Here is a 14416-nt window from a genome sequence, read left to right on the forward strand (position 1 = left end):
GCAGGAAAGTAAGCAGAAGTTATGTATTTATCTATCTATCTATATATTTAAATGAATGCATGAATAAATGAATAAAATAATAGATAAACAAATAAATAATAAATAAAAAAGTAATCGGTAATTTCTGCCGCCATTTTTATTGATGACGTAGGAATATCCCTGCCTAATTTTGTTAATGTCAGTTATACTTATGTGTATTTCTTTTCCTCGCAAATATCAAAACATCAAAATATATGCTGTTTTGTTTCATTTGGCGTGTTGTACAAGTTTTATTTATGTAAACAAAAATGCTTTTGATATTAAAGTGCTCTAACTGAACCTGCCTACAAGATTTTCAAATACGTCGTTTTTTAACATAAATAGCTATTCAATTTTTCAACTGGATTGTAAACAAAGAAAAAAAGAGATTAATGAAACAGACAAAAACATCCTAAGCGCTCTATCTTCTGTTAGAATCTATGCAATTTACGGCGTACACTGTACATGCATACATATTTTTAACTTACATTATTATATATGAACTATTCATTTTCAAATGATCAACATCCTCATTTTCTTCTTTCTTTATTTTTTGTCATTCTTTTAAACCGTGTTCTTTTTCTTTTCTTTTTTTTCTTTCCTTTTTTGTGTGTGTGTGTCTCTCTCTCTCTCTCTCTCTCTCTCTCTCTCTCTCTCTCTCTCTCTCTCTCTCTCTCTCTCTCTCTCTCTTATATAATTATGGTGTTATGAAAAAAGCCCCTTCATGAAGGGTAATAAAACTTAATTGATCTCTGTGAACAAAAGGATGTGTAATATGATACGTAATTTATGATATTCGATGGTTATGTTTTCACACGTTCAAGTGTTGTCAACATTCTTAAAGGGGTCAATCAGACCTGCTAGTCATTTTTGTTGCAATCTAATCAAGTTATTACCCCCTTAACATAATGCATTTCCGACAAATATTTGAAGACAAACATACGTTTCATCAATGCTGGATTCCCTTTTCTGTTTATACCGTAATGTATAAGGCAAATTATCGAGGAGAAGGAGGAAGATATTGCTTTGTTTTTCATTGTTTTTGATGTATAAAACTAGTTTCGTTTTAACCTAAACAGGTATTTTATTAACAATTGTTTTCCATTAAATACATGTGCCTTCCTAGAAATACATAAGTTGATGCCATTGTACACAATGTATATTATTATATTGTTGTTGTTACTGCTTCCTCGTTGTATTGTTTGTTGCAGTTATAAATATATTTATTTCCTATTCTTTTTTATTATTTGTTTTTTTATTGTTATGTTATCGATATCTAATAAATTTGTACAATTAATATATTTCATGTGGAGCAATGCTCAAGAGTCTCAAATATAGATTTTCAAATGATGAAATATGTGGATAGTCATTAACAGATTGGATTAAATATTTTATTAAAATCGGCGTAGAAATATCCGAAATAAGCAATTTATGAAAACAATTATTGCGCTTTTGTTTTCGAAATGATAGGTTTTAACTTGTTAGTTTTAGAATAAAGTGTTCAAAATTCATGAACTTCATTTCGAAATTATTTCATAAGTAAAGTAATAAAAAAAATATATTTTGTAAAGTGTTTGAGTAAATTAACTGAGTAAAAGGAAGTTCAAATCATCAAGTTAGATGATCTTACTCAAGCAGCATTTAAGTGGGTTTTAAGTACAAGTTATTATCCTACATCCTCTATATCTTGAAAATAGTAATTGCTTCTTAAAGTACAGCTATTATCACTTTTCTGTATCATATAAAATAATTACCTTATATATATATTTTGAAAACAAACTTTGGTTGATTTAAACTATGCAATCTTGAAGATAAACTTCATTTCTTCATAGCAGTAAATGAATAGGTGTTAAATTACTGACTTTGATACCTAAGCCTTTTATATTGATCAAAATCAAACGTTCTGACATGATCGTCCTTGGTTGTCCGTTGTTACACAAAGCGTGCATCGGAGAGTGACATTCACTTAAAAATACGTTTAAGTGATTCAAGTGATCACACGTGGAAGATTGATCTTAAACAAAAAAATAAACGCAAGCATTAGATTCCTATTTGCATTTCAGAAAAAGCATTTTGTCAGACGTTATCAAAATAATTGCATCTATTTAATATTATTGAAGTAATGATTAAATCACCAAAATTATATTGATAATATTAATTGGTTAGGTCGTTTCTAACATCTGTATCTGAAATGCCTCATAAGGTATTTAAAATATGACTGAGGAAAATGTTCACTTGCTTCATAAAGTTCCTATTTAAACAGAATGAGTACACTAGCGCTACATAATAATGTACAGAAAAGAACAAAGCATCTTAACTCAGATGTCACATCAGATATGTAATGTCAATCAACCAAATGACGTCTTGAAACTACTTCGCTGGCCAAAGTACTTGTACATTATTGTTGCTGTTTGTCTTTCAATTAAGTATGTAAGAATGAAAAAAGGTATAAATATTTGTGCGTTGTGGTAAAAAGGCATTGTGGGGTATTTGAATTATTTGTTATTTCATAAAAGGCCATCTTAACTTGAAACGTAATGAAATTACTGTACACACTCAGTCCAAAGAAGGATAAAATCATAAACAGAGAAGTAAAATATTTATTGTTCCTCGTTTTAATCAACCAATGAGTGTTCCAGTACTTGAACTGTGGAATTATGTTTTAAAAATAACCAGTGTTCAGATTGCTTTGTGAAATTTTCCTTTTTGTCATAAAATTTATAGAAAAGAAGATGAAACAACAGTGTTAACTATGCAGCTGTTTGGATTTTTAATAGTAGCAATTGTGATTGTGAATTTTGGTAAGAAAGAATTTTATTCTTTTAATTTGTGTTTGTAAATAAAAACTCTTTTCATTTGGTCATTTATAAAGAAAATCTGATAATATGCTATTTAGTTCAGAATATTAAATTCATTTGTCCATTTTCGTTTTCTGTGTGTTTCATTCTGGCAATTCAAGTGTATGAAAGATGTATACCATTTTCAACATAATATTTTAATCTTTTGAGTAGTATCACTACCCCTCACTACAGCAGGTTTGAATCCTTTGGGGACTATGAGTGTGTCATTGTGAGGAATATATCCAGCTCGCTTATGTTCGGTTCTTCTCAGGTACCCGCCTGTACCTGAAATAACAAATGGACAGGCACTTGAGGTCTTTCTCCACTGTAGATTCATCTAAGTTCCCCATAAGAATACTTTTGTCTAATGGTCAATCAAATACATGTAGTTAACTTCTTCGCTTATAACCAAAAATATAAAAAAGAAAGATCGACCAGGAAAGTTGGCATTCAAATAACGCATAGACAGCAAAAAGCAGCAACATAAAATTTCGAAAAAAAAAAAAAAAAAAGAAATGAAAAAAAGAAAACGAGAGTTTTAAAATTCACTCCAACGAAAGTGATTTTCACACAAACTTTTCGTCAAGTACGAGTATATCCATGCAATGCATAGTAATCGCAACATAAGTGCTGGGAATACGTCAATCTTGCAATGCGAGAATATTATGCAGGGAATCTACCATCTAGGTGTCCCCGGAGTCTCTTTTGGGGATTTAATAAAAAAAAAGTTCTTACTTTCGTTTCGGGATTAGGGTTTTCGGGGGTTACAATTGAATTGAAAAATATAAATATAAAGAACATGTACTTATACTAATAAGGACAAATGATACATTTTATGACTGCTCTTAAGGAAAACTCCTTCGTAAGTCTTCCTTAGCTTAATCATTTTCCTTATTGGAGAGAATGTAAAGATTTTTAAAAAGCCGAGTTCCGATATCATTGTCAACAAGTTGAATTTAGTCATATGAATGCATATTGAAAAATAGTAACTGTTTGTCTGTTACATTTTCAGACTTGTTCGTCTTATCTGTATTTTAATTATCTTCAGCGATAAGCTTAAAGCCCACCGCTCAGCTGTTCTAGGTACATGTGGTTTTAAAAAAAGTCATTGCCTTTTGTCTGTTTATGAAAGATGATAAATATTATGGAATCCAGGCAAACGTGTATTAAGCGACCGTGCAAGGGAAACACCAAACATGGTCGCTTAATGAAACGGTATCTGAACACAGCATAATAAAAAGTCAACATTTATACATGACATCTTTCGTTTGCGGTGGGGAAAGTTTTTCAACTTCGTTTATATAAATGTACAATAATTAGAACGTTCCGATATTCTAAATAGAGACTAATATATAAAGAATAACTTTCTGAACTTTTATTGACAAAACAGTTTTGATCCATTACGTATATGTTTGACATTTTCCCAGAATCTCTAAACTTCTCCGTTGCTTCTCCTTGTCTCTAACACGAAAACTCTAATTTTTGTAGATGTTTCTGTTGTGCATTTTCATTTGAAACAGATAAAATACATCGAATTGTAACGATTAATTAAATTGCTGATCAAGTTCAAGGTCAACTCTATGCAGTCTTTAAAAAATATCATATAACAGCGAAGCGTATACACCATCTCAGTAGGGAGGGGCGTTGCATCGTTCTATCGATATTATTTGGTGATTCACGTTTCGCGTATACTTTACTTTATTTGCATACGCTAAAAACGGTTAGGGACATTTTCACACAATATATATTGTGGTGCTTGTGACATCACGAGGCTGCGTTTTCTTAAAACACAAACACTTGTAGATGTGTGCAGTTGGTGGCCTAGCGGTCCAGCGGCCTTGCGGCGTGAAGTTGGCGGCCAAGTGGTCTTGCGGCGTAAAGTTGGCGGCACAGCGGCCTGGCGGCGTGAAGTGGGCGGTCTAGCGGCCTGGCGGGGTGAATTTGGCGGTCTCGCGGCCTACATTTTTAATTTGTAGTAATGTTATAAAAACAATAAAAACGGCAATTAATGATGTTCTAAGGAAAATCCTTGTTATCTTAAGTTATTTAAAGAATATATAAAAAGAAAAAATCACTTTGAGAAACGTTTATATCTCAAAAGCAGGAAATTTTACAGTTGTAAAAATGTTCTAAATATGATAAAAACGGGACATCATGAAGTTCTTAAGACTATTCTTGATATTAAAAAGTATAAAAAAAAGACAAAAATCACTTTGAGAGATTTTTTTTATTCTATCATTTTTTTGTGAAGTTGGCGGCCTGGCGGCCTAACATTTTAATCTTGTAGAAATAATATATAAACAATAAAACGGCATTTAATGAAGTTTAAATTTTACAGTTGCAGAAATGTTATAAATATGATAAAACGGGACTTTATGAAGTTCTTAAGATTATTCTTGATATAAAGAAGGTATATAAAAAGAAAAAAATCACTTTCAGATAACTTTCTTGATTTTATTATTTTTGTGAAAGTTGGCGGTCTGGCGGCCAAAATTTTTATTGTTCTGGAATTGTTATTTAAACAATAAAACGGCATTTAAATGAAGTTCTAAAGACATTTCTTGATATTTAAAGGGTAAAGAAAAAGAAAAAAATCATTCTGAGAAAAGTTTTTATTTTATTATTTTTTGAAGTTGGCGGCCCAGCGACCTAGCGGCTAAAATTTAAATGTTGTAAATGTTTGGAATATAATTGAAAAACGACTCTTCTTAACTTGAAAAGACATATCTTATCTTTCAACAGTTATATAAAGTAAAAAATCACATTAAGAGCGGGGTTTTTAAAAAAAAAAAAACGACCTGGCAGTCGGAAATTTTACAGTTGTAGAAATGTTATGAATATGATAAATAAACGGGACTTTATGAAGTTCTTAAGACTATTATTGATATTGAAAAGGTATATTAAAAGAAAAAAATCACTTTCTGACAACATTTTGATCTCATCATTTTTGTGAAGTTGGCGGCCTGGCGGCCAAAAAATTTAGTCTTGTAGAAATGTTATTTATACAATAAAACAGCATTAAATGAAGTTCTAAGGACAATTCTTGTTATTCAAAGGATATATAAAAACAAAAATAAGAAATTGAGAACTTGTTTTTCATTTTTTGTGAAGTTGGCGGCTTGGCGGCCCAGCGGCCTAGCGGTCTAAAATTTTTATGTATAAATGTTTGGAAAAGAATTGAAAAACCACCATCCATGTTGTCATTTTAACGCTATTATTTGTGTAAGTTCAATATGTGATCTTGAAATTTTTAAACATTGATTTGTATTAACATTTGTATATGTTGTATTTTGCGAGTAAATGTATAAAGTTGTTTAATTTATTATCATAAAACACATGTTTGTTAATATATCGCTCTTGCTATTGATGTTTTAAACACATTTTCCCTATAGTGCTGTATATACGGGTATTCCCAGAATTAATGTACAGTATCTTTGCTTTTTATTAGAATTATTAAGATTTTGCTCCCATTTTCGATGTGCATCGAATTATGACATAGTTATACCTAAACATCGCATGAATTATAGTAAAAAATACCGTTTTGTCTTAATGGTGCCAATATTTAGAATAAAATCTAATTTTATATCCGTCCTGCTTATTCTCTAACATCTTTTAAAAATAAAAATTAAAACAAAACCTGCAGATAAATTAATATATCTTCATATCCATATCATTATGTTATAAAACTTATTATGCATGTATATTTATAATAAATTAAAGTATTAGTATCTCAAGTAGTTTTTTGAGCAAAAAACTAAACACTACATGAAAAATGACTCCGAGGCCACGAAAGAACGGAACCACTATGGCGAGAGGTCGAAAATACGATGACGATGATACGATATTACACCGATTTGTTTTCGATATTTAACCATCATAAATTCGTTTAAACACTGTTTCGTGTTATGTTTGTGTCGCGATGGCTCTAATGGAACATCGTGGAAATCAGAAGAAAACTTTCTGGAACAAAATAGTTTACCTTTTTAACGTTTATTTAGGGTACTTTCCACTTTTTTCTTTTAGAATAATGCAAATTAGTTTTTATTTTATATACTAGTATTTTGTAACTATTTAAATCACGAGACAAACAATGATTTTGAAATCCGGAAAAATAGGCCTAAAGCTTTATACACTAGTATGAAATGCATACACTATTTTAAATACATGTACTCACTAGTATGTCCCTATACGTGTTTGATTAAGGGGCATACCGCTCATTTTGGCAAAGATGTTTTGGCCCAAACACCTTCCGTTAACTATTTTTTGTTCAAAGTTCGGTTTTATATCGGTTTTTGAGAAACCATTTTGTGCTTATATAAAACCATTCACGATGACTGCTTTCTTGTTACTAAACAGTGCTCAAGCCGACTAAAGCGAGAGATGGGTGTCGTGACCCAATTACTTTTTCATAATATTAGAATATGTGACCCAATGGTTAGGAGTCCAATGCTGTATCCATTGACCAATGACATCGTAAGCTTTATGTTACTAAAGTGTCGGCTGAATATACTTCGTCATAGATATAAATGTGAATTATATATAAAGAAGACAAAAATAGAAACGACAAATGTAAGATATACAGCACTTGAAAAATTTAACATGAGCACAAAACACGCATTAGATGAGTGCATGGAGATTCGTGCCAAAATGTGCTCCTACAGTCATGAACGTCTTATAAATATAAATATATAATAAATGAATATAATTTTGATCTCCAAATTGAAGAAACAGCATTATCCCCAGCAATTTCCATCACTACCCTGAGTACAAGTTCCGTTCAAAATCTTCATTACCATCTATTTTTTACTTGCGTAACAGTAATGCTCATTTTAAGCAGGTCCTATGAATATACTTTTCGAGCTCGTAATAAGTTTATTTCTTGTGTTGACTTCTATACATATTCCTTTGCTCTTTGTACAAATTCTTCAATGTGTGGATATTTGTTGTATTCTGGAAAAGTGGAGATCCCTCAAGAGCAATATTCTAAAGCAAATATATACATGTATATTGTTGACTCTTGCAGTCTCTATTTTCGTTGGAGTCTATAAATGAGAGATAAAAAATTATAAAACCCCTACATCATTTCTGATATAGGGCCTTTTCTGCACAGACACTTGGGGTTATCGGCGTGGCTCCCCTTCTTGATCCGCACTTATATGCACCATGTCTATTTTTATCGTGCAAACCGTACGTCAAAATATTTTTGCATTTTATTACGACCTTGTTGCATGTCTTGAACATAAAACTTGTTTTTCCGCTATTTTAACAACATTTAAAAAATCCCTAAAATATCATAATTTCATAAAGATAACAACGTACGCTTTCCTTTGATGTGAGACGACTGAAATGAGTTTCGGCATTGTTTGCGCTTTCAGTTAATATGCCATAAACCAAACTTTCTGTAGCGGTTACTTCCCCTGATTGGTTTGGTTTAAACATATTTTATTTAGAATATTTGTACATATGTAAATAACAACATAACAATAATTATAGATTTTGGCCGAAAGCAGAAGCTTATAGAAGCCATTATCTAACAATATCAATCTTCAATGTCTGTGGTGGTTGTAATAAACAAGTTACCAAAAAAAAAAAAAAACATTTGATAATGCAAGATTGAAAAAAGAAAAATGAAATGTTAATGGTAAGGACAAAATTTTAGTAAGTTTTGACAAAAAATAAGTAAAAAACTACAGAAAACAACTAAAGAAAAAAACACAAAAAGGACATTAAACAAATAAAGATAAGGACAAGAAAAGAATATAAGCAGCATAGCAGTAGCAGTCAGACATTATATAAATCGTTTCGTAGAATCAATATAAAGGTATACAGACTTGAAAAGCTCTACGTTTTGGTTGTTTGAAAGGGAATTTGAACCATACAAAAGCAAATTGTGAGTTATGATCAGAGATCTATCCAGCTGTATGATGTTTCTATAAGGGATATGTCGCTCATACTGATACAAAGGACAATTTAGAAGAAATCGACACACTGTTTCTGTTTGACCACAAGCGTATGTGTATGATTCGGAAATTTGTTTTGGAAAAGATCATCATTCAAGGAACTACAGCCAAGTCTTAAGCGAGTATGCAGGATTTGAAGTTAGCTGTGTCCTGTGTTTTAGTAATTAGAGGGTTTGTGTAGGTTAGAAATAAGTTGCTTGAATTGTTTTCAAGAATCTGATGATTTGGTATTCTGAGGAAGTGTGTTCCAAGAACGGATATTAGACGGGATAAGTGAGTTTTGATAAAAGGATTTTCGATAATAGGTAAGAGGAATATCTGAGGAAGGTGTATCTTTCGTTTTGACGTGTTGGGATTAGAGTGTTTAAGTAAGTGGGACATAAACTATTTCGAATTTTGTAAATAAAGACCAGTTTGTGATTACTACGTCGAGTTGATAATGATTCCCATCCTAGGTCGTCATAAAGTTTTTCAAGAGAACAAAGTTTAGTAGCACCTGTGACTATTCTGGCAGCCTCGTTTTGAATCATATCTAATTGATGCTTTTCGCTAGCTGAACAATTATCAAAAAGTGTATCTCCATACTCTAATAATGGACGGATAAATGTCAAATATAATGTTTCTAATGTATTTCTGTCGAGTGTAAATTTTAGACTACGGAGAATATTGATCCTTGTCCAAGCTTTGTTTTTAATATATTCTAGATGATTTGACCATGAACAATCGTTTGATAGAACAACTCCTAAATGTTTGTGAGAAGAAGCTTCGGAAATGACTTGGTTTTGCAGAAGTAAGGGAGGATGTTGTGTTTTGATAGCTTTCCGAGATATAGTCATACATATGGTCTTTGCTGGATTAAACGAAGACAGCCATTCTTTAGACCATTGGTTAATCTTTTGTAAATCAGAGTTTAGTACATTTGCTGTTATTTCGGGTGTATTAACGATAAGGGATAAACTTGTGTCATCTGCAAAAAGTCTGATGTTGGCGTCGATATCTATTACAATGTCGTTTATAAATATAAGGAAAAGCAGTGGACCGAGAATGGATCCTTGAGGAACACCAGCCCTGACGTAAAGAAGAGAAGATGAAGAACCTTGGACAGTGACTCTTTGCTGCCTGTTGAATAAGTAGCTTTGAAACCAAAGAAGTAAATCTCCACGAATTCCAGCAGATGACAATTTAGTTATGAGTCCTTTGTGCCATACCCGATCAAAAGCTTTGCTTATATCACAAAATACAATTCTAATTTCCTTTCCATTGTCTATTGCTTCACAGAAAAAATTATAAATTACTGATAGTTGGTTTATAGTTGAGTCGCCCTGGCGGAAACCAGACTGATATTCTGTTAAAATGTTGTTGCTAATTAGATGATTATATACGTGTTTGTAAACAGCTTTTTCTAAAACTTTGCTTAGGGAACAGAGAAGTGAAATTGGTCTATAATTACTAATTACATTGGTCTCATTCTTTTTATGAACTGGACATACGTTTGCAACCTTCCATTGAGTAGGAAAAGTACCGATAGACAGAGAATAATTGAAAATATCTGACAAAGGAACAGCTAATTGAGACGATATTTCTTTTAAAACGCGATTGTTTATTAAATCGGGACCAACTGCTTTCCCAAGTGGTAGTGTTCGTAATAATGGTTCGATATCAGATGGTTCAAAGTGAAGTGATGATAGAGTTGAGGAGAAAGAATAAATTGGTGGAATGGGTTGCCAATCAGGTTCGTCAAGAAATGTTTGTTGAGCGAAGAAACGATTGAAGGCGTCCGCCTTTTCCTCGTTGTCATATAGAATATTTGAGTCATTGAGCAGTGGAGGAATAGATCTTATTTGACTATTAGGGGAGATAAACATTTTAACTGTGGCCCACCATGATTTATTAGATGTTTTATTAGTGAAAGTCTGGGTTAATTTGGCTGTATATTCTGATTTAGCATCTCTAATAAGGGAAACTATTTTATTTCTAAGTTGGCGGAATTTCGACCAGTCCGAAGTTCGATTATGGAGCTTAGCTTGTTGGAAAAGACGCTTGCGTTTGCGTATAAGTCGTTTAATTTCATCTGATATCCACTGTGGTTCTGTGGGTCTGATGGTGATAAACCTATTAGGAATATATTGGTTACAAAATTTAAATATGGTAGATGTAAATGCAGAGACCCATTGGTCAATATCAGTGTTACGAATGGTCTGCCAATCAAATTGTTCTAAAGAGTATCTCAATGCATTATAATCTTCTTGGTCGTACAGCCATATTTGACGGGAGTGAGTCTGACATTTTGGTTTAGTAAATTTAAAAAGTGCAAAAGTGGGACATTGATAACGAATTTGCTGATCGAAAACTGGTTCACCAACGCCACTAAGTACCAAACTACGTATGTTTTTTAAAAGAATAAGATCTATGACGGATGAAGACGTTTCAGTGAAGTGAGTTGGATCATTGATACATTGAGCAAGCCCAAATTGGTTACAAAGGTGTAAAAGTTTTCGCTTGGATGCGGGTATGGCAGGATTGAGGTTAAAGTCGCCAACAATTGTAATGTTTTGAATACCAGAATTAAGTGCAAGGTCAAAAGATTGTTCAATTTTAAGGTCATATTGGGCATCAGAGTTTGGTGGGCGGTAGAAGAGTCCAATAAGCATCATAAGGTTCCGCTTTAGAATAAGTTCAATCCAAATACATTCAATATCTAAGAATTCTAAGTCATGCCTTCGAACATAAGCTAAATTTTCTTTGACGTATAATATAACACCACCATATTTGTCATGTCCTCTGTCTCTGCGCTCGGGAATATGAAAATTATTTAATAGTAGTGCGCTTGTGCTAACCGATGAATGTAACCATGTTTCGCTAAATGCTAATATGTCAAAAGAATCGAACTCTGTCTTGATAATGTCAAGTTTGGGTAAAAGACTCTGAACATTGTAATGTAGAATGGACAAGTTATGTGAAATATCAAATGATGTATCAAGTGATGCATGTGAAAATGAGTTGTCGGGCCCAGGATGCGGATGAACGTCTCCACACTGTAAAAGGAAAATTGTTGACCACGATATTATTAAACAAACAGTGAAAACAATAGCTACGTTTTTGGAAAATGAAAGATTTCTATAGAATGCCCTAGACTTTACAGAATATGTTTTAGTCAGTCCTTTCAATGAATGGAAACGACTAGCGTTAACTTCGAAATATTGACTAAAAGACAAGCAATATACAGGATTATTAAGAAGCAACCAAATTGTTAGGAGTAAAAAGTGAAAACGGCAAAATCTTGATTCTACTAACAGGTTTCTGTTCCAGAAAACAAAAGTACACTCCATTATGTAATTGATGAAAGGAGAAATAATAATAATTGATAAGTTGTAATCAACAAATATTTACAAATATGCAAGATTTCTATGAATGTCATGACTGCTACAGTGATCTTCAAGGATAGTGAAGAAAAAAAGAAAAAATATATAATAACTTTTAACATGTTATACATGTATGTGAAATATATAATTAAGCAAATTATCGAATTAAACAGTGTTCATTATGACTTGTAAACTACATTATAATGATGTGTGTGCAGTAAGATTTGAACTTCCTATATTAAGAAGAATAAAAAAAAGAGAAGGGGAAATATAATGATTAAATCCATTTGCATAATAAGGCAAAAACACAAGTATTGAATAAACGCATTAATATCAGCGAAGAAGTCCATAATTTGTCAGTAGTACATTTGTATATACGCAAAATGACCTATAAGCACATAAATATTTACACATTAATTATACTTACAATCATAGTTAATGTACGTTCAAAATAATGCAGGTATATATCGGCTACCAAGGTAAAAATACAAATGTATTAATTATACAAGAACATAAACAGAAATAGCATACTATAGAAAACAAAAGTATTTTCAGTAATAAAACATCTCTTTAAATAAGTTTATACAATTTAATTCCCCTGATTAGTACAGAAACCAAAACTGATATTCAAACACTAAATGTAAAAATAGTTACGTAAACAGGAATAAAATTGATATTGATCTATATACTTTTTTGTTTACCTTTTTTTCGCTGGCATAAATAATTAAAGGTCATGCACACGTGGATGAGACGATAACAACGTACAGTTTCATTTATTAAAGTTTTATACGAAATTTCTTTTTCCCAGCGATTTTTCCGCTGTAATTTGCGGGAAACATTCCAGTCGGAAGCATGTGACACGGTAAGGTCAATGTTATTAAATGTGCAAAGCTTGGCAGAAAGGTACAATATCGAATAATAACATATATTTATTTATTAAAAGAATATATGCATCGACTGATTTACACCAGAAATAAAAGGCATGCGATAACATAAATACTTGAAATATATGTAGGTCAGTTGTGTTTACATTTCGAAGCTTGATATCTTCAGGAAATTGAAGCGTTGGTAAAAAATTGACTTTTTTAAAACGTTATGAAATTCTATTCAAACTTGTTCACGTGTTAGACACTTAATCGTCTCATACTGATATAAGCAAAAATTTAAAAATAATTCTTGTAATAAATAATACTTTTAGTGTTTTTTTTATTCAAGGGTGGAGAAGGGCAGGGTCTATACTCCACTTGTCTGTGCTTTTCTGTTCTAATGTTGTTTAAAACAGGTTTCTAGCTTATAGATTAAAGTCAAATATATAAGTGATAGCGTTTGTATGGATCATGTAGATGAAATACGCAATGCGCGGGTCAGTGATTTCCCGCAAATATTACGAAACTTTTCAAACAATATTTTGTGTGATTTATTATTTATATCAGAGACATAGGTAAAGTGTGAAGTACGTTTAATATAATTATTTAATGACGCGGCGGTCAAGTCTTCTATAACGGTGTAAAACAGTTATCAAATCGTCAGTCGGGCATACTTCCTGATCGGGAAACAAGGGGATTCCCCTTCAACATGTTCAAGGCTTCCCGATCAGGCAACAAAGTTTAACGTCAAAATCCTTCTCGATCGGGACGGTTTATTTTTGGTCTTTTTCACGCTGTTCAGAAAAAATGGCCGGTGCATAACAGTTTTCATTCTGCTTCAATATGACTATCACACATCAGTGCAGAAAAGATACACCTAAATCCAACCGGGTCATTTTCTTTTAAAATGTCTACAATTAAAATAATCTGAAAGTGAATTTAAGTACAGATTTTAGATTTTACCAAAAACTAGCCACTTCCCGTTTTCAAAACATTGCATCAGGCATCTAGCAAAATATTCGTCATTGAATGTTTCAGATAAACTGCTTCCCAATCTTGAAGTACTTTATATTTGTAGTAGTACCTTGATGATAAGAAATTGCCAAGCCTGGTCAGTTTTTAAGGACATATGCACGACAAGTGGAATATATCCTGTGAAGCTTATCTTCTTGTAACGCGTTATAATACCTACCAAAACATTAGCTATACTTGACGGACAGTACAAAAATCATAATTACAAAACAACAGTTTTATACTGTTAAGAATGTATACTATTATAGCACGTGTTGAAAAACATTGCACAGAATTTCTCAAAAACAATTATCATGCAGCTCAAATAAGTTAAATGTTTAATAGAGCTCACAGACGGA

At 32.1% G+C, this 14416-nt stretch overlaps 1 protein-coding gene across 1 annotated transcript in view; it reads left to right on the forward strand.

The window, feature by feature from the left end:
- Nucleotides 1-2538: 2538 nt before the first annotated feature.
- Nucleotides 2539-14416, forward strand: part of LOC132753574 (uncharacterized) — a gene marked incomplete at its 3' end in the record, with an annotated part of 31088 nt that continues 19210 nt past the window's right edge. The window contains exon 1 of the mRNA XM_060744062.1: nucleotides 2539-2819. Within this exon, the coding sequence (XP_060600045.1) occupies nucleotides 2771-2819 (49 nt within the window). The remainder of the gene's footprint in view (nucleotides 2820-14416) is intronic.

Source organism: Ruditapes philippinarum, unplaced genomic scaffold (assembly GCF_026571515.1).
Source record: "Ruditapes philippinarum isolate M1 unplaced genomic scaffold, ASM2657151v2 ctg2774_1_1_1_1, whole genome shotgun sequence".
NCBI lineage: Eukaryota > Metazoa > Mollusca > Bivalvia > Venerida > Veneridae > Ruditapes > Ruditapes philippinarum.